At 38.1% G+C, this 26251-nt stretch overlaps 3 protein-coding genes across 3 annotated transcripts; all 3 read left to right on the top strand.

Annotated features, from left to right (window-relative positions):
- The first annotated feature begins 5360 nt into the window (after window positions 1–5360).
- LOC148074964 (adiponectin-like) lies at window positions 5361–6967 on the top strand. Its single transcript, XM_087796162.1, has 4 exons — window positions 5361–5432; window positions 5486–5593; window positions 5663–5803; window positions 6540–6967. The coding sequence occupies exons 1-4, from the start codon at window positions 5426–5428 to the stop codon at window positions 6965–6967; spliced, it is 684 nt and encodes a 227-aa protein (XP_087652288.1). The 5' UTR covers window positions 5361–5425.
- A 1186-nt stretch (window positions 6968–8153) lies between these two features.
- On the top strand, window positions 8154–9011 carry LOC148074965 (C1q-related factor-like). Its single transcript, XM_087796163.1, has 4 exons — window positions 8154–8160; window positions 8231–8293; window positions 8360–8506; window positions 8572–9011. Exons 1-4 carry the CDS (start codon window positions 8154–8156, stop codon window positions 9009–9011), a joined length of 657 nt encoding a protein of 218 aa, XP_087652289.1.
- Window positions 9012–17732: 8721 nt separating this feature from the next.
- cbln18 (cerebellin 18) lies at window positions 17733–24285 on the top strand. The gene is made up of 6 exons (XM_087795943.1): window positions 17733–17953; window positions 18019–18198; window positions 22173–22319; window positions 22384–22466; window positions 22532–22612; window positions 23775–24285. The coding sequence occupies exons 1-6, from the start codon at window positions 17860–17862 to the stop codon at window positions 23940–23942; spliced, it is 753 nt and encodes a 250-aa protein (XP_087652069.1). The 5' UTR covers window positions 17733–17859; the 3' UTR covers window positions 23943–24285.
- The last annotated feature ends 1966 nt before the right edge of the window (window positions 24286–26251 follow it).

Consider the following 26251-nt stretch of genomic DNA (forward strand, 5'->3'; position numbering starts at 1 on the left):
AATACTGAGAACAACACAGGAGTTCCAGAAAATCAAGGAAAAGCCTGAACGAATAGAAACGTCTTAAGATGTTTCTTAAAGGAGTCAGTAGATCCATCAAGCGCAAAGAGAGAGAAAGATCGTTCCAAAGCTTAGGAGCAACAGCCTGAAAAGATTTCTCTCCTCTGGTCCAGAAGTAGATTCTGATCCACAGACCTCAGAGCCCGAGCTGGGGTGTAAGGCTGGATCAGATCAGTGATGTAAGGAGGAGGCTGACCATGAATAGATCTGAAAGTAAGAACCAGAATTTTAAAGTTGATCCTGAAAGAAACTGGAAGCCAGTGAAGAGTTTTAAGGATCGGAGAAATGTGAGTTCTTCTACTAGAGCGGCTCAGAATTCTTGCAAGATAACACTGAGACAAACTCAGGAGTTCCAGAAAATCAAGGAAAAGCCTGAACGAATAAAAACGTCTTATACCGTGACTGTTGTCAGGGGCCGTTAAGCCAAGAGAGAGAAAGGAGCAATTTAATATAATAATAAAAAAATTATATAAAAAATAATAAAAATGACGTTTATAAACTAAGCTTACACTGTAATGAAATACATATTATACAGTATTTTATTAATTTTATTAACTGAACCGATTCTAATAATATACTTTTATAATTCATAATGTTTTTAACAGCAAAAAGAATAAAATGCAGAAATTAAGTGTGTATTGACATCATGAAATACACTTAAATTAGATATTTGATTGTGTAATATTTCTTTTAAAATACAAGAAATAATTATAAAAATACTATTCTTAAAACTTAAATCTCTTCACTGGCTTCCAGTTTCTTTCAGGATCAACTTTAAAATTCTGGTTCTTACTTTCATATCTATTCATGGTCAGACCTTCCATCAGTGATCTGATCCAGACTTACACCCCAGCTCGGGCTCTGAGGTCTGTGGATCAGAATCTACTGATGGTTCCTGAACTTCAGGACCAGAGGAGAGAAATCCTTCCAGACTGTTGCTCCTAAGCTTTGGAACCATCTCTGTGTTTGATGATCTACTGACTCCTTCAAGAAACATCTCTGTGTTTGATGATCTACTGACTCCTTCAAGAAACATCTGTGTTTGATGATCTACTGACTCCTTCAAGAAACATCTGTGTTTGATGATCTACTGACTCCTTCAAGAAACATCTCTGTGTTTGATGATCTACTGACTCCTTCAAGGAACATCTGTGTTTGATGATCTACTGACTCCTTCAAGAAACATCTGTGTTTGATGATCTACTGACTCCTTCAAGAAAAATCTGTGTTTGATGATCTACTGACTCCTTCAAGAAACATCTCTGTGTTTGATGATCTACTGACTCCTTCAAGAAACATCTGTGTTTGATGATCTACTGACTCCTTCAAGAAACATCTCTGTGTTTGATGATCTACTGACTCCTTCAAGAAACATCTGTGTTTGATGATCTACTGACTCCTTCAAGAAACATGTGTGTTTGATGATCTACTGACTCCTTCAAGAAACATCTGTGTTTGATGATCTACTGACTCCTTCAAGAAACATCTGTGTTTGATGATCTACTGACTCCTTCAAGAAACATCTGTGTTTGATGATCTACTGACTCCTTCAAGAAACATCTGTGTTTGATGATCTACCGACTCCTTCAAGAAACATCTGTGTTTGATGATCTACTGACTCCTTCAAGAAACATCTGTGTTTGATGATCTACTGACTCCTTCAAGAAACATCTGTGTTTGATGATCTACTGACTCCTTCAAGAAACATCTGTGTTTGATGATCTACTGACTCCTTCAAGAAACATCTGTGTTTGATGATCTACCGACTCCTTCAAGAAACATCTGTGTTTGATGATCTACTGACTCCTTCAAGAAACATCTGTGTTTGATGATCTACTGACTCCTTCAAGAAACATCTCTGTGTTTGATGATCTACTGACTCCTTCAAGAAACATCTCTGTGTTTGATGATCTACTGACTCCTTCAAGAAACATCTGTGTTTGATGATCTACTGATTATTGAATATTGTTTTGATTGTTTAAGCGCTTTGTGACCCTGGTCTGGAAAAGCGCTATACAAATAAAAATTACTTACTTACTTATTATATTTAGAAGGACCCCCCCTCAAATAACGACAGATTTAAGAAATAAAACTCCACAAATATGGATCCTATTGCCTTGGTCAACATATTCCGTTTTTTATGTGACCTCATGATGGAAGCACTACAGTCAGAGGTCAAAGGTGAACCCTGGGCTGTGCATGTCCTTCCTAAAGGAACATAAGATAAGGTAAAACTTTATTGATCCCTCAGGAGGTCTCCTTCGGGAAATTGTTTAGAATCAATTAATTGAACATGGAAGAAGAAAAACATTATCTTGAGAAGTTTAAAAATATCTTGAGAAAAAAGAAAAATATAAATATTGAGAAAAAAGAAATGTAAAAAAATAAGTTACAAAAAAGATGCAAAAACCCCCCAAAAAGAAACATCTGGAGAAGTTCAAAAAGATCACCAAAACCTCTACTTGAGATCTTTTCATTTTTGGCTAAAAACTTTCTCTACATTGTATCGCGCAAAATCTGACTTGACCGTCGTGAACAACTCAAAAGACTTCTTACGCTGAGTAATGATTTCTAAAGAAGAACTATCACGTGAGATGAGTCTCACAAAAAGAAGTGATTGATGGGCCGACAACAGATGGAACTACAAGTTCACCTCCTGAGACCTCGTGTCCTCAAACAAGCAGATTGTGTTTCTTCCTTTTTTTAATTTTACTTTGAACAAAAACAGGGGTGTCCAAACTTTTTTTTTTGGAGTAAAAGGCAGCAGGAGCCAATTCCACTGCATCCTCTCGTCCTCAGTCATTGCCCAGATCTCGAGGGTACGGTGTACATTCGAGGACATCGTCAGGTTTTATATCATATCCGTGAGACTAACGGTCTAAGGCTTCAAAACAAAACAACATTAGATCTATACTTTTATGTATCTCCGTTGATAAATTCACAATTCAAGCAGCACCATGTACAGATAAACACGTCTAAAAATATTTGAAAAGCAAGAATACAAAGTCTTGCTAACTTTGGGAATGTACATCGTCAGGTCTCAGACAAACCTCCGTCAAATCGAACTTTCTCAGGCTTCAAAATAAAAGTCACCAGACAAAACAACATCAGAAAGCATCTGGAAAAAATAACGTTTATTTCAAATGAAACCGGAAATACATGTAATGTCACAGAAATCAACAACCATTTTGACAATAATAAATATTATTTCGTTGCCCCTTTCAAGATACAAAGGTCGCTTAACAATCAAATCGCATAATACAAAAAAAACTAACAATACAATCAACTTACCTTACTTGTATCCAAAGCAAATATATATATATTTTTTAAATCAAATTTCGGTAGTTTAAATCAGTGACGTCACATGCATTTCCAGATCCCAGATTAAATAGTTAAGTTACGTCTTTTTTGTATATTATCGTTATTACATTAATTTCTGGTTTCATTCGCAATAAAACCATACGTTTATTTTTTTTCCAGATGCTATCTGATGTATTTTTTATCTAATGTCACCTCGTTATCACATACATCTCTTGAAATAAAATTGTTTGTTTCTTTTTTTTACCTAGATGCTATCTGATGTCGTTTTGTCTGTGACCTGAGAAACTTTGATCTGACGGAGCTTTGTCTGAGGCCGTATCGTCCGACACCTGACACCTTAGTCCGAGACCTGACCATGTTCCAAAATGTACGCCTTCTTCCTATAGCTGTGATAACTGCCGTTTAATTGCAACATAAACATAAATAGGAGTTGTGTTATCAGTTTATCAAGGAGTTTATCAAGGAATAGCCTGAACAAATAAAAACGTCTTAAGAAGCAAGGCCATCAGGATCACTGGTGACCCCACTGACCCGGTGAATTTAGTGCTCAGTAGTCAACGTGCCACAGTCGTGGTAGTACGTCGTGTGATTTCTTTGTTAATATTTTAATCCATACTAACTATGTTGGGAAAAAGAAGAAAGTGGTCGGGTGAATATGTACAACATGGATTCACATGTATCACAGAATGTGATGAGTGAGCGTACTATCTGCATGATTTGCAACGACAAGTTGAGCAAGTAGTCTCGCACCAGCAAAACTAAAGGAACACTTTAGACGGGGAATACAGAAAAATATCATATACATATATATGTCTTGAATTTAAAAAAAATCATATTTTATTTTTCACTAAAGAGGGGTTCGGTGAATGCGCATATGAAACTGGTGGGGTTCGGTACCTCCAACAAGGTTAAGAAGCACTGACTTAAGTGTATCGATAAAGTGTATCGATATTATCTTAAACCCCCCAATATACAGTACCATTAATATAGAAAAAGTATCTTATTCCCAGAAGGGAGAAGTCTAGAGCTGTGTCTCAAATCACATACTTATATTTGTGCACTGGAGGTTAGTATGCATCAGGATAGTGTACATACTAACTAGTAACTAATTCTCCACAGATAGAATGTCTCAAATCACATACTTCTCTTAGTATACTAGAAGTTAGTATGCATCAGGATAGTGTACGTACTAACTAGTAATTAATTCTCGACAGATGTCTCAAATCAAACTCTGCTGCTACACACTAACAGGAAATGATGCGACAGCTTCCTCTTGTACTACTATTTAACGATGGTTTCAACCAGCTGTAGGAACACTATCGCCACCTGCTGGCAGCACGTTTTGCAAGTTTAAATGAATAAAAAATAAAAAATATGAGAAACGAAATATTCGCGAGATATTTACGCCGGTATCAGCAGCTGCTGCTGAAAATACACCTGTAAGTATATGAATACGTAATTTCCGTTTACAACGTCACTAAGATGAAGCCGTTTAGTGTAGAAAGTGTCCATCGATCCATACTCAGTTTTGTGGGCGTTTTAGTGACAATTTAGTGTGCATGGAGCACTACATTTCACATACTATGAATTGAGACGCACTTACGCACTAGAAATACTAACTTTGAGTACGCTAGTATGGGATTTGAGACACAGCATAGGCCTTGTTACTACCCTCGCGAGCTGACATTAGATCAACTTTACACGAGGAATCAATATATTTGAAACAATAGAAACAAGGAGAATGAAGATAAACAAGGAAAAAAAAAGTTCTCTTTTCCTTTTTTTTTTCAGCCAAAAAAAACGTCATCGAGTCTCAGAGTTGATTCCAGGTTATTCACAAAAGCCTTTCTTTAGTTTCCAGAGGGTGGTTTGAATCTCATGATACACGATCCCGGAGTGGCATCAACGACAACGAGATAAGAGAGAGAGGAGGCGCCAGGATCAAAAAAATAAATAAAAGATTGATAAAAAGGGGGAGGAGTCAAGAAAAGGGAATAGATATTAACGCAAGCAGACGTGGACGTGTCGAGACGACCTGGACATCATGAGGGGTGAGTTGTCTTTAGATGATGCAGGAAGTTAGTGAGTCAATCTTCTCTTCCAGCTGTTTTCTTCTTCCTGTTCTGTCTGGGAGCTGCTTCTGGTCAGGCGTTGCTCAACAACGGCTGGACGAGCCTGGAAAACGACCTTGGAAGTCTCCCAAATAACAATGGTGGGGAAAGTTCAAGTAGAAATTCTGACAATGTGACGGAATTGAATGGTTGTTGTCGTTGTCGTGCAGAGTGTTCTTACAGCGAGCAGTCGTGCAGCTGCTGCGTGATGCAGCGGCAGCTGACCCGGATGGAGACGGTCTTCAACACCAGCATCGACGAGCTGGACTTCATCATGGCGTCGGCGAAGATGAGCGTCGACAGGATGATCAGTTAAGACCGAACTCACGACGCTAAAAACGTTCAAAACACGGAGTCGCTTCCGTCGCTCCAACGCAACGTCACGTCCGCCCCGGGTCTTATACTTCGCTTCGTGGAGAAAGATGGACAATCCAGAGTGTGTCACGGGTCGTTTATTCGCCGCTCCAAGTCAAACAAAATACAAGCTTTACGATCGATCGGGCACACTTTCTCCCGGCGACTGTACAGGTCAATAGTCCCGGGAGAAAAGGTCCCGATCTGTAGAAACATCGCTATATTTTAGGCAAATTTCCGGTCCGGGAGGTCGTCTCTTTCCGGCCAAATGGTCCTTTCAAGTTCCCTTGTGTCACGATCACACGCAGAGAGAACTTCCTAATTTGTTTTCTTGTAATCTAATCATTCAAATGTTCTCGGGTGGGGGTTTCCGTCTTTTATCCCCCCTTTCCCGGGTGTGTTTTGCTTCGTTCTTTGATCTACGATTTAAGGTGTGATTTATAGATAAGCAGATGTTTAAAATAACCCGTGTCGTATCTCTAATTCTGATCCAAGCTTGCCTCGAAACAGTGTGAAACAGTCTGAGTGGAATGTTGATTGTGAATGTGTATTCAAACGTTTAAGCTCTTAGATGAAGCGAGTAATTTATACTTTATAATTTGATTATCTTTTAGCATTTGGCGTATATGTCTAGTGTATAATCTAACAACGCGAAGACGAGATCCTTCTTCTCACTTTTTTTCCCGTTCGCAGGGAGTCGCGGCGCCTTCTCCGTCTCCCTGAACGACTACGAGGACTTGAGATACCTCGGCCCGTTCGACCACGACGTGACCGTGGTCTACGAGCACGTCTTCCTCAATCAGGGCTCCTACGATCCCGGGACCGGGAAATTCCTTTGCGGATCTCCGGGCGTCTACAACTTCGCCGTCACCATCCGCAAGCCGCCGTCCGACCACTCCATGGCATGCGTCTCCCTGCAGGTGAACGGCGAGGACGCCGCCAGGCTGACCGAATACAACCAGCAAGACGAGACGGACGTGGCCATGACGACTCTGGTCGTCCACCTCAACGAGGGGGACGTGGTGGAGGTCAAGCTCAAGGCCGGATGCGAGATCGGCGACAACAAGATGCATTTGAACTCGTTCACCGGCTTCCTGCTCTATAGTTACATGATCGGTTAGAAGGCCAGATATTTTCAAAATAAAATCTACGACTTCCTGTTCACTGATTTAAAGAAACAGTTTTTTCATGAGTTTTTGTCTTTCTTTTCTTCATTTTGAATCGTTGTTATTTTGATGAGAAATTGACCTGAAATGTAACTGAACAATAAAATCGATGCAATGAAACAAACAGAATATTGTGTTTTTTGGGGATAAAATGAAATATATAAATATCTGAAGTATCTGCAAACCTATCCTACCTTAATTTTCTGTTAATACAGTGAATATATTTTTCTCTTTCTTGATTTAAAGCTCACTGTGAAGCACATAATACAACACAAAAAAACACAACAGACCAACACAAATGACTAAAATATAAGATTAAATTAAGTACATAAATGCAGTTATTACATTTACATTCGATGAAAATATGAACAAAAACATTTATCAAGAAGGTAAAAAATAAATCAGAAGACAAATGCTTAAAGAATTGATATATATTGTGTACTATATAAAATATTAAGACACAAAAAAACGAATTTGAATAATTAAAATGGATAAAGAATATGGTTGAATATGACAAGATAAAAAAAATGTGTGGATGGTTTGTTTAAGTGAGTTTATATAAAAATAATTTAATAAAATTCATAAATTACTTCATTTCTTGCGTACAATTAAATAATTTGTTGAATTTAGATTCTAACTTAAACCGGGGTCTTATATTTAAGGACCATTTACAGGTCGTGTCTTGATATTCTGCATTTATGGTCGACGTTTTTATGAGAACATGAAGAGAAACATCGGATGTTAAAAGAATAAAGATCCTAAAATGTTTTTTATCTCGACAGCTTTAGTTCTAAAGGTTTTAAAAATAAAATAACAAGTGAAATTAAACAAAAATGAACAAAAATCACAGTGAAATAACAAAAGAAATCCTTAAAACCATATAATATAAATTTGTCGAAGACAATGAGAAAAAAAACGCTGAAAGAATTGACCTCTGGTGACCCCGGCGGAGCTTGAGACCCCTGATCTAAGGGAAAAACATCCTTCAGTTGTCAAAACAAAACTTGTCAGGATTTGGGTCATGATGATGATTCATGAAAAATTGGGTGGAGATTGAAACAGGAGGAGCGAATAAAAAGGGAGGAATAAAAGGTTTACGGTCGCTGTGTTCGGTTCAGACGCGTTGGACTCGGTTCACATCATGCGAGGTAAGAACTTTCACGTTAAGATACGAGATTTTCTTTGGAGTTCCGACTATTTTTTAAAAATGCATTTCAGTCTTAATCCTCCTTGTTTGCCTGCTGGAGGTCCAAGCGTTCCTCCCGTGGAACGGTCCGGACGGTAAATGACTTCATGAATATTTTATTTTTATTTAAAATTTGTCTGATTGTATGGCGTTTATCTCAGCGTGCACTGAGCACGAGGCCGGCCCGGTCTGTGTGTGCTGTGCCATGTTGCAGCGAGTCGGTCGCCTCAAGGAACTCCTGGAGGACAAACTGAGCAAACTGGAGGACGAATACAACCGAACTCAACACAACCTGGAAAAGTTCCTGAGTCGGTGACCATCCAAGTATTTTTTAGGAATTTTAAACGTACTGACGTGTTTTTTGTTCCCACAGCTCATCGCACCGCCTTCACCTACGTCTTATACATCAACTCTGACCCCGTCGATCGCATCCTGTGCGTCGGTCCGTTCCCCAGCGACCGGGTCCTTAAGTACGAACACGCCCTGCTGGACATGGGGGGCGACTACAACGTGGAGATCGGCGTCTTCGTCGTGCGCTTCTCCGGCGTCTACAGTCTGGCCGTGACCGTGTTCAGCGACACCGGCGTCCGCGGCGCCTACAACACCTGCGCGCACCTGCGGGTCAACCGGGCGCCGATGGCCGGCGCCGCGGACCAACACGGGAGCGACAGGGAAGACATGGCCAGCTTCGCTCTCTTGCTCCACCTGCAGGCCGGAGACCAGGTGGACGTGGTGCTCGCCGAAGGTTGCATGTTGTGCGACAACAGCAACTTGAACAGTTTCACCGCTTTTCTGCTCACGGCCGATTACTAGCGACGGCGACCGGATTCGTTTCTTCGTAAATCAAAGATCACGTCGACCTCGTCTCGTCCTTTAAAATGTTTTAGCGTTTAAGATAAATGAAGGAACTGAGATTTTAAATGATACACAGGCTTCAAATAAGAGTAAAACTGATGTCAACAGAAGGAAATCCTGGTACAAAATAGCGATATTACAATAAGACTTCTGTGTTTGAAAGGTTTTCATGAAGTAGGTCGTTCTGTTGGAGACGAGACACGCCATGAAAATGGTGTAAAAGACGTTAAATGTGTTGCATATTGACTGAAAATGATTGTTATTGTGGAAATAAAATAAAGCATTTATGAAATTGTGTGACGTGAATATATGATAAAACCTGTAACAACTATTTAAATTGAATAACGCGGGTACGACGACTTCAGATTTAATGAGTAAATAATGTTAAAATAATCCTATTATAATAGTACAACATGAAGATGAACAGTTTAGAGATTCAAAGAGCAAACGGTGATAAAAGTAATTCGTAAACGGGATCAGTTTTGTGGACAAATGAAGAAAATTACGAGAATTATTTTTCTTCCTTTTACTTTAAGATCATGATCAGTGATATTTCTTATCTTATTGCCGTGTCCAGTTTTATTTACGGACAGAACTTCAGATAAACACAATAAAAATGATTGTATTTCCCTCATTTCCACTAGTTTACAAGTGAATTGTTTGAGCAAACTTGACTTGAAACAAGTGTCTTGACGTATCAAGAGTCACAGACAAATATGTTACCATCGGTCAAAAAAAAACAACCTTTCAAACAGTGATAATCAATAGAAGGTATAATATATAATATATAATATAGTTTTTCTGTCTGTGCCAAGAATAAACACGAGTACACCAGTATCTGTTCCCAGACCACAGTTCTACAACCTTAGGAAAGAGATAGATGTTTTAAGATAAGAAGAGAGACTCATATAATATAATATAAATAGTGATTGTGATCATTAATGGAGTCACTTTTTAAATATATATAAAGATGATTGATTGACATGAAAAGATGGACAGGAATCACAGCAATATGGAAATATATTTGTTTGTTTTTTAATTATTGGATTTAATAGAAAGACAGTGAAAGGTTTGAATTTGTTGTCATTAAATGATTGAATTAGCAAATGGAAATATTTACAAAATTAATAAGTCATTAAAATTAATACAATTTAGTTATTATTTTTTTAATTTCCGCCTTTTGAAACTAAAATTGTTATATTGAATTCAAAAGGGTACGAATAAAAAAATATTTCTGGATTTTGTAATTACAGTATAAAACTGTATATATATATATATATATATATATATATATATATATATATATATATATATAAATAAAATTGTTTTATTAAATTATCCAAACAGAATATTTATTTCAACCTTTCAATAAAGATATTTTTAATGTATTTATTCAAAAAAACTATATATGAAATGCTACAAACTTTAAATTCAAAGTATCAACATTCCAAAGGTTAGATTCAACCATTTAATATTCTGATATATTCTGATATATTCTGATATATTCTGATATACGTCCAAACGAAATACGAAAATAAACTAATATGGAAGAAACATTTTCTTTGGCTAAAAAACACAAAAAGAAAGAGAGATGTTTGAACTGGACTAAGAGAGAACAGATCGATCGTAGAAAAAACATCGTAAAACGACACTCGCCTACATTCCCTTGTTGACGCCACTGGATCGAGGTCATGTGACTTGGGACCGCGGTCAGACAATCGGGTTGAAGCGAACAATGATGCTGACAGTGTGAGAGGAAACCTGAGGACAGGTGACATCCAATCATCTCGCAGGACCAGCAGATCCAGGTCAGAAGAACGGGTCGAAGATCAGGGACGAGATTCTCATTCTTATCATAGACTTTGTCAAAATAAAACACAAGATGACTCCAGCAACTGTTTTAATGACACGTCATTTCTACAGCAGCAGCGCCCCCTGCTGAGCTCGGAAAAACATGACACCGCTTCACGAAGTGTCATCGACACATCGCTCTCTTAGGTTTTATGTGTGAGAGGATTTAATTGGTGTTGGAGAGGTTTTCTACCGAATCGAGAGTGAGATTCACAAACGTGTGAGAGGTTTTCAAGAGGACTTGTGAGGTTTTAAGAATCACGATACAGTGGCAACTTTACTATATGTTGAGATACCTGTATATAGTAATACTTTAGTAACAAGTATATATGTGTAGTATTTTCGAGTACTTGACTCTGGTGTTGTGATAGTGTAGTAACAAGGATATATGTGTAGTATTTTCGAGTACTTGCCTCTGGTGTTGTGATAGTGTAGTAACAAGGATATATGGGTATTATTGTCCAGTACTTGACTCTGGTGTAGTGATAGTGTAGTAACAAATATATATGTGTAGTAATGTCCAGTACTTGACTCTGGTGTTGTGATAGTGTAGTAACAAGGATATATGGGTATTATTGTCCAGTACTTGACTCTGGTGTAGTGATAGTGTAGTAACAAGTATATATGTGTAGTAATGTCCAGTACTTGACTCTGGTGTTGTGATAGTGTAGTAACAAGTATATATGTGTAGTATTGTCGAGTACTTGACTCTGGTGTAGTGATACTGTAGTAACAAGTATATATGTGTAGTATTGTCGAGTACTTGACTCTGGTGTTGTGATAGTGTAGTAATAAGGATATATGTGTAGTATTGTCGAGTACTTGACTCTGGTGTAGTGATAGTGTAGTAACAAGGATATATGTGTAGTAATTTCGAGTACTTGACTCTGGTGTAGTGATAGTGTAGTAACAAGGATATATGTGTAGTAATTTCGAGTACTTGACTCTGGTGTAGTGATAGTGTAGTAACAAGTATATATGTGTAGAAATTTCGAGTACTTGACTCTGGTGTAGTGATAGTGTAGTAACAAGTATATATGTGTAGTATTGTCCAGTACTTGACTCTGGTGTTGTGATAGTGTAGTAACAAGTATATATGTGTAGTAATTTCGAGTACTTGACTCTGGTGTTGTGATAGTGTAGTAACAAGGATATATGTGTAGTATTGTCGAGTACTTGACTCTGGTGTAGTGATACTGTAGTAACAAGTATATATGTGTAGTATTTTCGAGTACTTGACTCTGGTGTTGTGATAGTGTAGTAACAAGGATATATGTGTAGTATTTTCGAGTACTTGACTCTGGTGTAGTGATACTGTAGTAACAAGTATATATGTGTAGTAATTTCGAGTACTTGACTCTGGTGTTGTGATAGTGTAGTAACAAGTATATATGTGTAGTATTGTCCAGTACTTGACTCTGGTGTTGTGATAGTGTAGTAACAAGTATATATGTGTAGTAATGTCCAGTACTTGACTCTGGTGTTGTGATAGTGTAGTAACAAGTATATATGTGTAGTATTGTCCAGTACTTGACTCTGGTGTAGTGATACTGTAGTAACAAGTATATATGTGTAGTATTGTCGAGTACTTGACTCTGGTGTTGTGATAGTGTAGTAATAAGGATATATGTGTAGTATTGTCGAGTACTTGACTCTGGTGTAGTGATAGTGTAGTAACAAGTATATATGTGTAGTATTGTCGAGTACTTGACTCTGGTGTTGTGATAGTGTAGTAACAAGGATATATGTGTAGTAATTTCGAGTACTTGACTCTGGTGTAGTGATAGTGTAGTAACAAGTATATATGTGTAGAAATTTCGAGTACTTGACTCTGGTGTAGTGATAGTGTAGTAACAAGTATATATGTGTAGTATTGTCCAGTACTTGACTCTGGTGTTGTGATAGTGTAGTAACAAGTATATATGTGTAGTAATTTCGAGTACTTGACTCTGGTGTTGTGATAGTGTAGTAACAAGGATATATGTGTAGTATTGTCGAGTACTTGACTCTGGTGTAGTGATACTGTAGTAACAAGTATATATGTGTAGTATTTTCGAGTACTTGACTCTGGTGTTGTGATAGTGTAGTAACAAGGATATATGTGTAGTATTTTCGAGTACTTGACTCTGGTGTAGTGATACTGTAGTAACAAGTATATATGTGTAGTAATTTCGAGTACTTGACTCTGGTGTTGTGATAGTGTAGTAACAAGGATATATGTGTAGTATTGTCGAGTACTTGACTCTGGTGTAGTGATACTGTAGTAACAAGTATATATGTGTAGTATTTTCGAGTACTTGACTCTGGTGTTGTGATAGTGTAGTAACAAGGATATATGTGTAGTATTTTCGAGTACTTGCCTCTGGTGTTGTGATAGTGTAGTAACAAGGATATATGGGTATTATTGTCCAGTACTTGACTCTGGTGTAGTGATAGTGTAGTAACAAATATATATGTGTAGTAATGTCCAGTACTTGACTCTGGTGTTGTGATAGTGTAGTAACAAGTATATATGTGTAGTATTGTCGAGTACTTGACTCTGGTGTTGTGATAGTGTAGTAACAAGGATATATGTGTAGTAATTTCGAGTACTTGACTCTGGTGTAGTGATAGTGTAGTAACAAGTATATATGTGTAGAAATTTTGAGTACTTGACTCTGGTGTAGTGATAGTGTAGTAACAAGTATATATGTGTAGTATTGTCCAGTACTTGACTCTGGTGTTGTGATAGTGTAGCAACAAGTATATATGTGTAGTAATTTCGAGTACTTGACTCTGGTGTTGTGATAGTGTAGTAACAAGGATATATGTGTAGTATTGTCGAGTACTTGACTCTGGTGTAGTGATACTGTAGTAACAAGTATATATGTGTAGTATTTTCGAGTACTTGACTCTGGTTTTGTGATAGTGTAGTAACAAGGATATATGTGTAGTATTTTCGAGTACTTGACTCTGGTGTAGTGATACTGTAGTAACAAGTATATATGTGTAGTAATTTCGAGTACTTGACTCTGGTGTTGTGATAGTGTAGTAACAAGGATATATGTGTAGTATTGTCGAGTACTTGACTCTGGTGTAGTGATACTGTAGTAACAAGTATATATGTGTAGTATTTTCGAGTACTTGACTCTGGTGTTGTGATAGTGTAGTAGCAAGGATATATGTGTAGTATTTTCGAGTACTTGACTCTGGTGTAGTGATACTGTAGTAACAAGTATATATGTGTAGTATTTTCAAGTACCTAACTCTGGTGTTGTGATAGTGTAGTAACAAGGATATATGTGTAGTATTGTCCAGTACTTGACTCTGGTGTAGTGATACTGTAGTAACAAGTATATATGTGTAGTATTGTCCAGTGACTCTGGTGTTGTAGTATTTACACATGACTCTTGACGAAATCGTAACTGCTTTTGTTTTCAAACCAAAATATGCCCAAACATCAGCTTCAAAAGCTCCTGGAGTCACTGTATCCTCTCGTCCTCAGTCATCACTGTATCATCTCGTCCTCAGGGATCTCTGGGATTTCACTGTTCCTTTAGCAGTGTAGGACATAACGACTGCTGCCATCTAGAGGCCGGATGTTTCATTGCAACACAAACATGAACAAACTCCATGAATGCGACGGATAATTGTTAAATGAAAAAACATTTTAATTATTGTAATTATTTTATTTGTTAAATACACTTTGACGAATAAACCAGAACATTTAAAAAAATTAAAATGATTTGAAAGACAAAAATACATTAAATAAATAAAAAATCTCATGTTATTTAAATGAATCAATACTTTCCACAAAACCTTGAGAAGCTTTAAGTTATATGTGTTGCTAAAAATCTAAGATGATTCATGTTTAAGTTTATATGGTCACATATTAGGATGTCAGTGTTTAACATAAATATCCAATAGTTGTGTGGGTTTACTCCGGACACTCCGGTTTCCTCCCACAGTCCAAAAACATACAGAGGTTGATCGAGAACTTTGGGTAAATTATCCATAGAAATGAGTGTGTGTGTGAATGGTTGTCTTTCTTTGTGTGTCCTGCGACAGACTGGCGTCCTGTCCAGGGTGTCCCCTGCCTCTCGCCCTATGATACTGGGATAGACTCCAGTCTCACCACGACCACAAGGGATAAAGCGGTAGAAAATGAATGAATTAAATAAATAAATATGAAGGTCAACAATTATACAGAGACTCACTTTAAAACTGAGGTTGAACTAAGTTAAGGGAATTAACTACAGTTGAAGATAGTTTTGGTATAAATCGAACACTTGGTACTACATATATATTATACAGAGTACTACAAGATTTTGGCCCCTGGTGTGAGTGAGTTTCAAACCCTTGTCTTCATTGATGTGCGGGAGCTTTTCGGAAGGATTCACGTGAGTCAAAACAGTTAAGTACTTTATGAATAAGTTAAAGATACATTACGATCTACAACAAGTACATTATGAATAAGCAAAAAGTACATTACGATCTACAAAAAATAGATAACGAACAACAAAAAGTATATTACAATCTACGGAAAGTACTTTATGAATAAGTAAAAAATACATTTCGATCTACAAAAAGTACATTACGATCTACAAAAAGTACATTACGAATAAGCAAAAAGTACATTACGATCTACAAAAAATAGATTACGAACAACAAAAAGTATATTACGATCTACGGAAAGTACTTTATGAATAAGTAAAAAATACATTTCGATCTACAAAAAGTAAATTACGAATAAGCAAAAAGTACATTATGATCTACGAAAAGAACAATTTGAAATAAGCAAAAAGTACCTTACGATCTACAAAAAGTACATTACGAATAAGCAAAAAGTACATTATGATCTACGAAAAGTACATTATGAATAAGCAAAAAGTACATTACGATCTACAAAAAGTACATTACGAACAACAAAAAGTATATTACGATCCACGAAAAGTACATTATGGAAAAGCAAAAAGTATATTACGATCTACGAAAAGTACATTATGGAAAAGCAAAAAGTATATTACGATCTACGAAAAGTACATTATGAATAAGCAAAAAGTACCTTACGATCTACAAAAAGTATTTTTTTTATTATTTTATTAAAATAACTAAAATAACTAAACTGAGGTTGAACGAAATTTCTTTTAAGGGAATTAACTACAGTTAAAGATAGTTTTGGTATTAATCTACCACTTGGTACTACACATACAGAGTACTACAAGATTTTGTCCTCTTGTGTGAGTGAGTTTCAAACCCTTGTCTTCATTGATGTCAGAAGGATTCATGTCAAAACAGGGAAACATGAGGAGTGAAAAAACACGCTTTGAGAACCAGGATTATTCTGGATTATCTTCCAACATATCCGTCAAACAACGAGGGATGGATTCTGTCCCAGCAGGCGGCCATCATATCGTTTTCGCCTGAGAACGAGGTTAGAATAACTGGGTCTCCGGCGATGTCTGGATAAGATCCGTCGTAACACGTTGTCTTTGTCAACGTTCGTATCGTTGAACCGCGAGTCGCCGCCGAGGACGGGAACCAGACACCGCGGCAACAATAGGATTCACAATGACGCCGACCTTCAGTGTCCGTTACCGAAAACTGTTTTTCTGGGGGCGTCGACGATCCTCGACCAATGGGACGAGTTAAAAGAGTTTAAAAAGTGTTCGACGCCCACGACACCTGAGTCAGTGTAAAAGAAGAGCTCGGAGGAAAAGTAAGTTTGTTCTTTTAATAACGTATTCATTTAAAATAATCATTTCATGGATCTAGGTTTGTTAAATATTTGAAAGTTGTATTGTGTGTATATGTACACGCTTTAATATTTACTCATGTATTGATGCAGTTCAAATTAATTGATGGATATTTAAGGGATTTTATTAGAATTTCTTTGATTTTTAATTTTTGTTGATTTTTATTTTCTTGGATGCGTAGGTTTATAAGATTAATAGTAAATATAAAATGAAATATTTATAAAATACAAACAATATGAGAAAAAAACAATATTGATAAAATACAAAAAATATAATATTGGAAAAAAATATTGAAAAATAAATAAATACAATATTGATAAAATAAATAAATACAAATAAAATTAAATCTTGATAAAATTCAAAATAGAAAATTATACAATCTTGATTAAATATAAAAACACAACCTTGATCAAATACATTAAATAAAAAAATAAATACAATATTGATGAAATAAATAAATACTATTAAAATACAATCTTGACAAAATAAAATAAAAAATCAACCTTCATAAAATAAATACATAAAAAATTAATAAAATACAATCTAGATAAAATAAAAAATTGAAAATAATACAGTCGTGATGAAATACAAAAACAAAACCTTGATCAAATAAATACAAAAAAAATAAGAACTAGATTAAATACAAAATATAAAATAATACAACCTTGATCAAATAATAGAAAAAAAAAAAAATACAATATTGATTTAATAGAAAATAATACAATCTTGACAAAATAACAAAAAAACATCAACCTTGATAAAATAAATACAAGAAAAAAAAATACAATCTAGATAAAATAGAAAATAATACAATCTAGATAAAATACAAAATAGAAAATAATACCTTGTTTCAAACAAATACAAAAAAATAAATAAAATACAAACTAGATGAAATACAAAATATAAAATAATATAACCTTGATCAAATAAACACAAAAAAGAAATCTAGATAAAATACAAAAATAGAAAAAAAAATCTGGATAAAAAAAGAATTACAAAAAACTATCTCGATCAAATACAAAAATATAATCTTACATTGTGGAGAACTAGAGATGCACGAGGTTTTTTCATCAAAATTAACTTACCTTTTTTTTTACTGTGTATTTAAATATGAACTAAATAACCTTTGCTTGCAAATATATGTAAATGTATCAATTGTTTTAATTATTTATTTTTGCTTTAAATTAAATTAAATTTCTTTTTTTTAAACCTCCCCTCAGATGAATGTAGTTGCAGCTTCTGTCCTGTTGGGATCGCTGTACCTCTGTAGAAGCTCAACGGCTCAGACGCTCGACGACCTGAAACATGCAGCGCGTGAGTTTTACAAAACATAATAACAAATAAATGTTAGTTATGATTCTATCTTGTAACTCCCTCAGGTAACCTGAAGACGGAGCTGCCGTGCGGGAAGTGGGATTGTAGCTGCGCCTTCGGTCGACCTCGCGGTTGTTGCTGCGCCGCGAACGAGATGTTCGACGTCGAGACCGAGTCCTGGGACCGGATGGTGCGATTATGGGGCCAGATCACCACTTTGAACACCAACGCCAGGTCCCTGGAAGGTATTCAAGTCGAGAGAGTTTTATCTGTGAATTAACCGGTATTTTTCTGAAGTAAAAGTACGTTACGTACTACAAAAGTACGTTACGATCATGAAAAGAACATTATGATCTAAAAAAAAATACATTATGAATAAGCAAAAAGTTACGAGCTACGGAAAGTACTGTAACGTTTGGTCTTCCTCACAATGACCAGACGATTGTCTTGCACAGATGGCTTCTTTAATTAGCAGTACCTGTGACCTTGTTTTGGCCTCAACCCACGCCGCTCGTTCTTCACACCACACGTTGTAAGCGAACTCTCTTCAACAACACCTGCGCATGCGCACACCTCCAACTTCTTAAAGTGCCCCGCAACATTACAAAACACAACAGGTTAGGATCGTTACACTGCCCCCCCAACAGTTAGTTTCTCGACCCCGAGGAAACGATAAAGTCTCTAAAGCGAGGAGGCAGCTGACGATGCCTTCTAGGCCGCCTGGATCTGGCCGAAAGACTAGGAGTCTCAAAAGTCTGGGGGTCCGAGCTGCTCTGGGTAACTGTTGGTTCACTCTGGGGCCCCCTATCCACAGCAGCAGGTAGTGCCACTGAACGTTCCCCCTGAAAGGAGGGCTGCAATTGTCCCCTGTATGGAGCCTGTCTGTCTCTGTGTAGGACCACCTTTCTTTAGGGGGTAACTGCACTCGATAAACCACCTCCTCCACCCTCTCTAAGACTCTGCAAGGACCAACCCAGTGGCTGTCCAATTTGCGGAACCGACCTTTATTTCTTCTGGGACTGAAAACCCACACCAGCTCGTCAGAACAGAAATGTCTCCCTTTAGTGGTCAGGTCATAGTTTCTCTTTTGGCATATTCCCGCCTTCTCCAACCGGTTCCTTGCCAACGTATGAGCCGTCTCCATACGGCCCTGTAGTTTCCGGGTGTAGTCAGGACCGGTTGCTGCAACTGGTGCTTCTGGTGGCACCCCGAATGCCAGTTCTGCCGGTGTCCTCAGCTCTCGACCCAGCATCAGCAGTGCCGGTTGTTGCTGGAGCTGCGCACTTGACCTGTCTAGAGGCCCTTTGTGTGAGGAGCGGGCATCACAGCTACGACAGAAGTCCTCTAAATCCCTTCTTTGCAAACCCCAGTAGTAGCTCTGGCGCAGGCGACGGAGGGTCTTGGAGACGCCAAAATGTCCTGACCCTGTGCCCCCATGGCAGGCCTCAAGAATAGAATAGAATAGAAAAGCTTTATTCATCCCCAGAGGGGAAACACACTTTCACAACAGCGCAGTTTAAAAAAATAAAGTGCAAGGAAAAAGAAATAATAAAAGAGATAATACAAAATAAAATAAAAACGATCTTAAGAATATACAATTATTTACAAAAATTAGAAATTTAACACTATTAACAAAATAAAATAGTATAAAATAAAATAAAATAGAAATAAAAACGGGAAAATAAAAATAAAAATAAAAAACACACAAGAAGAAAAACACACTACGGATTAGCATCAGGATATTTAAAGTAGAGAATTAAATATCCTGACACCAGTTGGGATGAAGGACCTTCTATAACGCTCCGTCCTACACTGGGGGTGCCTGAGCCACTGAAGGAGCTGGCCAGCTCCTCCACGGTCAGGTGCAGTGGGTGAAGAGCGTTGTCCCTGATGGAGGATAGTCTGGAGAGTGTCCTCCTCTCTCCCACCTCCTCCACCGAGTCCAGCGAGCGGCCCAGGACAGAGCCTCGTGACCAGCCTGTTCAGTCTCTTCCTGTCCCGGTCCGTGCTGCCTGCTCCCCAGCAGACCACAGCGTAGTGGATAGCAGAGGCTACCACGGAGTCATAAAAGGTCCTTAAAAGTGGTCTGCACACTCTGAAGGACCTCAGTCTCCCCAGGAGGTGGAGGCGACTTCGGCCCTTCTTGTACACGGCGTTGATGTGTGTGGACCAGTTCAGTTTATTGTTGAGGTGAACACCCAGGTATTTGAAGCTGTCCACCAGCTCAATGTCCGAGCCCTGGATGCTCACCGGTTGATGTGGTGGGGACTTTTTCCTGAAGTCAATCACCATCTCCCTTGTCTTACCGGTGTTTAAGCAAAGGTAGTTGCTCTCACACCAGTCAACAAAGTCCTTGATGACTGACCTGTACTCCAGCACCCCCCAGACACGCAGCCCACAATGGCCGAGTCGTCAGAAAACTTCTGGAGGTGACAGCTGCTGGAGTCATAGGTAAAGTCCGCCGTGTAGAGGGAAAAAAGGAAAGGTGACAGCACTGTCCCTTGAGGCACCCCGGTGCTGCAGATGGTCACCTCAGACCTGCAGTCCTGCAGCCTCACATACTGCGGCCTGTTGGTGAGGTAGTCCATCGTCCATGCTGCCAGCTGTGTCCCAACTCCTGCGTCCTCCATCTTCTTCCTTAGCAGCGCCGGCTGGATGGTGTGGCTCGGCTCCTTCGCGTGTACCGCCTTGGGAACCGGAACCACACAGGAGGTCTTCCACTGGACCGGGACCTTCTCCAGTTTGAGGCTCAGGTTGAAGATGTGTGTGACCAACTCACAAAGTTGATCAGCACAGTCCCTGAGCAGTCTGGGGCTGAGTCCATCTGGTCCAGCAGCTTTCCTGATCTTCAGTCGCCTTAATTCTCTCCTCACCTGTTCAGATGTAACAGAGAGAGGTGGCTGTGGGGGGTTGGGCAGCTGAGGCAGGATGCACATCTTTTCTAAGTGATTTTGGAACTACCACTTGCCACCTTTCCTCTCCCCACGATGGGTCCTTCCATGCCCGCTGTAAAACTCCATCTTTCAGCCGCAATGAATCAAACTTAGACCACAGTCCTTTGGTGGCAGTAGAGAGCCCAGATATTTCATCCCATGACGGCTTCTGACTGACCGTGCACCACTGAAGCACTGGCTGAAAATCTGGATCTTCTTCCTGCCTTGTTCTCCACTCAAGTGCTTTAACAACTTGCAGGGCCCTGCATGAGAATTGTCCAGTACTCTTTGCCTGTGTAAGCTCCCTCTCTTATACCTCTCCGATCAAATGGGGTTCTTCACTCATTTTAGCAGAGACGGCAGTGTTGGCTGTGGTTACAGGTGTTCTCCAATTCATCCAAGGGATGTTAGCGCCCTCCTGGAAAAGTCAGGGAACTATTCCCCAAGTTCAGGATGCATCCCACTGTGCGTAAGAAGTCCAACCCGAGGATGCAGGCATCTTGTATATCAGCCACCCAGGCTGTAAAAGGAACAGTCAGGTCCCCCACCTTCAACTGGAACACACACTTTCCCTTCATTGGAGCCAAGTCGCTAGTCGCTGTCCTCAGACACACCGTCGTTGCCTCCAGTGAAGCCCCTTCAGGGACTATGTCGGGTCGCACCAGCGTTGCGTTAGACCACCAGAGCCCTGCAGGATGTTCCCTCTACCGTCACTGGAACGTGGCAAAAGTCACCAACTTGGGTCCAACCCAACGCGATGACTTGGCTTGAGAGTGTTGTTGATGGTGTGTGGGTGGTTGTGCACAGGCCCCTTGATCGTTTCCCTGCTGTGTAGCGAATCTGGAGCATTGTCTGAGTAGATGTCCAGGTTGTCCACACCCCCAGCAGTTCTGTAGCCGACGGCGGGGACGCAGAGTAGAACCCAAAGCCTGCAAAGCTGCTGCCTGGATCACTTCCTGCTGCCATTCTCGGTCCTCCATCCCTCTGCCAGGCACTGCCAGCATTCTCACTGATGTTGACCCATTCGTCTCATCAAAATCTCTGCTTAGCATCTCTCTCTCCACAGCTAATTCCAGAGCTTCATTCAGCGTGGCAGGACGACTGAGAATGTATTACGATTACGATGTAAGAAAAGTACATTACGATCTACAAAAAGTAAATTACAATCTACAAAAAGTACATTTAGATCTACAATAAGTACATTAAGAATAAGCAGTAAGTCCAGAAAAGCGTTATCTCTTTGAACCTCTTAAGAAACTCATCCAGTATTTTTCTTCCGACCTCAGCTGGTATGAAATACGCCTTCAGAGCCACCATGGACCCAAGCATCGCCAACTCAGTGACCAAATGCTTCGGCCGCTTCACGACGGACGTTCCCGTCCCGTACACCATCGTCCCCGTCAACGACAACAACGCGTACAACCCGACTCTCGGTAGGAATCGCAACAACCGTCCTTCGAGTCTTTCCACCTTTTTCCGACGTCTTTGGTTTTCCAGGGATCTACACGGCGCAGCAGAACGGCGTGTTCGTCTTCACCTACACCGTCTACTCCATGTCACACAGCCAACTCATCCACACGGTACTTTCCACAGCAAATACACATGCAGAGCTTCGAGGGTTTTTTGACGGTGGATTGTGATCCAGGCCGTGCTGATGATGAACGGCGAGCCACAGGTCGTCATCGCCGAGAACAACCGCGACGACACGCAAGACAGCGGCGCTCAAGTAATCCACGATCCATGACTGGTTTTGTTTCTTACAAAAGTACATTATCATCTACAAAAACTACATTATGAATAAGCAAAAAGTACATTACGAGCTACGAAAAGTACATTATGAATAAGTAAAAAGTACATTACGATCTACAAAAAGTACATTATGAGCTACGAAAAGTACATTACGAACTACAAAAGTACATTATGATCCACAAAAGTAAATTACGATCTACAAAAGTACATTATGATCCACAAGAGTACATTACGATCTGCAAAAGTACATTATGATCCACAAAAGTACATTATGATCTACAAAAGTACATTATGATCCACAAAAGTACATTACGATCTACGAACAGTACATTATGAATAAGTAAAAAATACACTACGATCCACAAAAAGTACATTACGAATAAGCAAAAAGTACATTAGGAGCTACGAAAAGTACATTATGAATAAGTAAAAAGTACATTACGATTTACAAAAAGTACATTACGAGCTACGAAAAGTACACTACGAACTACAAAAAGTACATTACGAATAAGTAAAAAGTACATTACGATCCACAAAAAGTAAATTAAGAATAAGCAAAAAGTACATTATGATCCACAAAAAGTACATTACGAATAACCAAAAGTACATTAGGAGCTACGAAAAGTACATTATGAATAAGTAAAAAGTACATTATGATTTACAAAAAGTACATTACGAGCTACAAAAGTACATTATGATCCACAAAAGTAAATTACGATCTACGAAAAGTACATTATGATCCACAAAAGTACATTACGATCTACAAAAGTACATTATGATCCACAAAAGTACATTACGATCTACGAACAGTACATTATGAATAAGTAAAAAGTACACTACGATCCACAAAAAGTACATTACGAATAAGCAAAAAGTACATTAGCAGCTACGAAAAGTACATTATGAATAAGTAAAAAGTACATTACGATTTACAAAAAGTACATTATGAGCTACGAAAAGTACATTACGAACTACAAAAAGTACACTACGAATAAGTAAAAAGTACATTACAATCCACAAAAAGTAAATTACGAATAAGCAAAAAGTACATTATGATCCACAAAAAGTACATTACGAATAACCAAAAAGTACATTACGATCTACGAAAACACACAAACGTGTTTTTGTTCCTTCCTCAGATGGTGACGCTGGCGCTGAGGAAGGGCGACCAGGTCTACGTGCTGCTGAAGTCCGGGAAGGAACTGTGCGGCGAGCTGGATTTCAACACCTTCACCGGCTTCATCCTGTACGCCGACATCGACTACCTGTACTCCGCCAAAGAACCCACGTTCCTGTCTTACTATTAAAGTACTTCAGGGCGAGGCTTGTTCGAACGGACGACAGGACGTGAGCGAAGGAGATAATGTTGGACACTTGAAGACGGAGAGTGAGTTTAGACCAATAATTAAAGTCCTTTCCTGTAGAAAAATGTCTTTTTTTCTGTTTGTAAATCCGTTTTTCTGTTGACGTCATCAGGATATTAACTTATTACCTCCCCCAAGGAGGTCGTGTTGACAAAAGATTCCCTTAGTGTATCCGAGGTTACGTCTTAGTGGTGTTTTGTACTTGTATCTGCTGCTGGCTCCGTCAAGAACTAGAAAATATATACGTAAAGTATGTAGAGGTGTAAGAACATTGAGATAAATTACGATATTCTTTTCCACGATACTGTAACGATATTCGACAGCGATGATAAATATTGTTTGAGTATCAAAGGTTTTTTTCCTGTTCGCCAAATCATATTTTACATATCGACGTAGTTCTTTTATTGCTTTAAGTTCAATAAAGCGTGTATTAAATAAAATTATTCTATATTTTTATTTATTTATCTATTAACATATTTTTAACCAGGATTAATTTGAGTTGCAATTCAACTTCTGGCCTCTAGATGGCAGCAGTCATTACGTCCGCCGCTGAAGGAAGGATATAATCTTGCAAGATCCCAGTGATGACTGAGGACGAGAGGATACAGTGACTACAGCAGCTTTTCAAGCTGATGTTTGGACATATTTTGGTTTGAAAACAAATGAAAGCAGTTACGACTTCGTCAAGAGTCATGTGGTCTGTAAATACTACAACACCAGAGTCAAGTACTGGACAATACTACAAATATATACTTGTTACTACACTATCACAACACCAGAGTCAAGTACTAGACAATACTACACATATATTCTTGTTACTACAGTAACACAACACCAGAGTCAAGTACTGGACAATACTAAACATATATACTTGTTACTACACTATCACAACACCAGAGTCAAGTACTGGACAATACTACACATATATACTTGTTACTACACTATCACAACACCAGAGTCAAGTACTTGACAATACTACACATATATACTTGTTACTACAGTATCACAACACCAGAGTCAAGTACTGGACAATACTAAACATATATACTTGTTACTACACTATCACAACACCAGAGTCAAGTAATGGACAATACTACACATATATACTTGTTACTACACTATCACAACACCAGAGTCAAGTACTGGACAATACTACACATATATTCCTGTTACTACAGTATCACAACACCAGAGTCTAGTACTTGACAATACTAAACATATATACTTTTTACTACACTATCACTATATATTGTATTGTTGACCGTGAATACGTATCATATCGTCAGATTCTTGACTAAACACAGCTCTGATGACACTTGTTCTATTTATTCATTTAAAAGGTTTGAATAACCAGATGTATATCAAAATAGTTTGGTTCAGGTGAAATGAGCTCCTTGGCAGAGGTATGCACTCTTCTGGTGATCTAGTTACATAAATATACACTGATCGAACATGAAATTACTTTCATGCTCCTTGTCAATCAACAATACATGTTTCATCTTCTTGTAGAACATTTAAAAAATGTACTTGAAGAGCTTGAACGACTTTAACAACAACTTTTACGTGATATTTGTTTGTAATTGATTAGAAACTACTAAACACACATCGAAACTCTAGTTATTGAGATTATTTACTTTCATAATAATGTTTTTTAGGTTGTGTTACAAGTATGAATTACTTCTTAGACTTTAATCATATAAAAAAAGAACAAATAATAATAATAAATTACTTTTATGATGATCAAAGATAAGATTAATTAACAAGCTTTATGTTGTTAAATAATGATTTTAGTCCCTATTTTTTATTTAGAATTAGGAACTTTACAAATGAGCAAAGAGTACATTAAGATCTAAAAAAACTACATTACGATCTTAAAAAAGTACATTACGATCTAAGAAAAGTACATTACGATCTCCAAAAAGTACATTAAGATCTCCGAAAATTACATTAAGATCTCCGAAAAGTACATTATGATCTACAAAAAGTACATAATGAATAAGAAAAAAGTACATTACGATCTACAAAATCTACATAATGAATAAGCAAAAAGTACATCACAATCTACGAAAATTACATTACGATCTACGAAAAGTACATTACGATTTACAAAAAGTGCATTATGATCTACAAAAAGTACATTACGATCATGAAAAGTACATTACGATCTACGAAAAGTACATTACGATCTACGAAAAGTACATTATGATCGACAAAAAGTACATAACAAATTAGAAAGAAGTAAATTACGATCT

Source organism: Callionymus lyra, chromosome 7 (assembly GCF_982586985.1).
Source record: "Callionymus lyra chromosome 7, fCalLyr1.hap1.1, whole genome shotgun sequence".
Lineage (NCBI taxonomy): Eukaryota > Metazoa > Chordata > Actinopteri > Syngnathiformes > Callionymidae > Callionymus > Callionymus lyra.

Coding starts and splice junctions, on each gene's coding strand:
- LOC148074965 (XM_087796163.1), top strand. Junction 8,294..8,359: donor CCCGTGGAACGGTCCGGACG/GTAAATGACTTC, acceptor CGTTTATCTCAG/CGTGCACTGAGCACGAGGCC. Junction 8,507..8,571: donor CAACCTGGAAAAGTTCCTGA/GTCGGTGACCAT, acceptor TTGTTCCCACAG/CTCATCGCACCGCCTTCACC.
- LOC148074964 (XM_087796162.1), top strand. Junction 5,594..5,662: donor AAGTCTCCCAAATAACAATG/GTGGGGAAAGTT, acceptor GTTGTCGTGCAG/AGTGTTCTTACAGCGAGCAG. Junction 5,804..6,539: donor GAGCGTCGACAGGATGATCA/GTTAAGACCGAA, acceptor TCCCGTTCGCAG/GGAGTCGCGGCGCCTTCTCC.
- cbln18 (XM_087795943.1), top strand. CDS start 17,860: ATGAATGTAGTTGCAGCTTCTGTCCTGTTGGGATCGCTGTACCTCTGT. Junction 17,954..18,018: donor CGACCTGAAACATGCAGCGC/GTGAGTTTTACA, acceptor TAACTCCCTCAG/GTAACCTGAAGACGGAGCTG. Junction 22,467..22,531: donor ACAGCCAACTCATCCACACG/GTACTTTCCACA, acceptor ATTGTGATCCAG/GCCGTGCTGATGATGAACGG.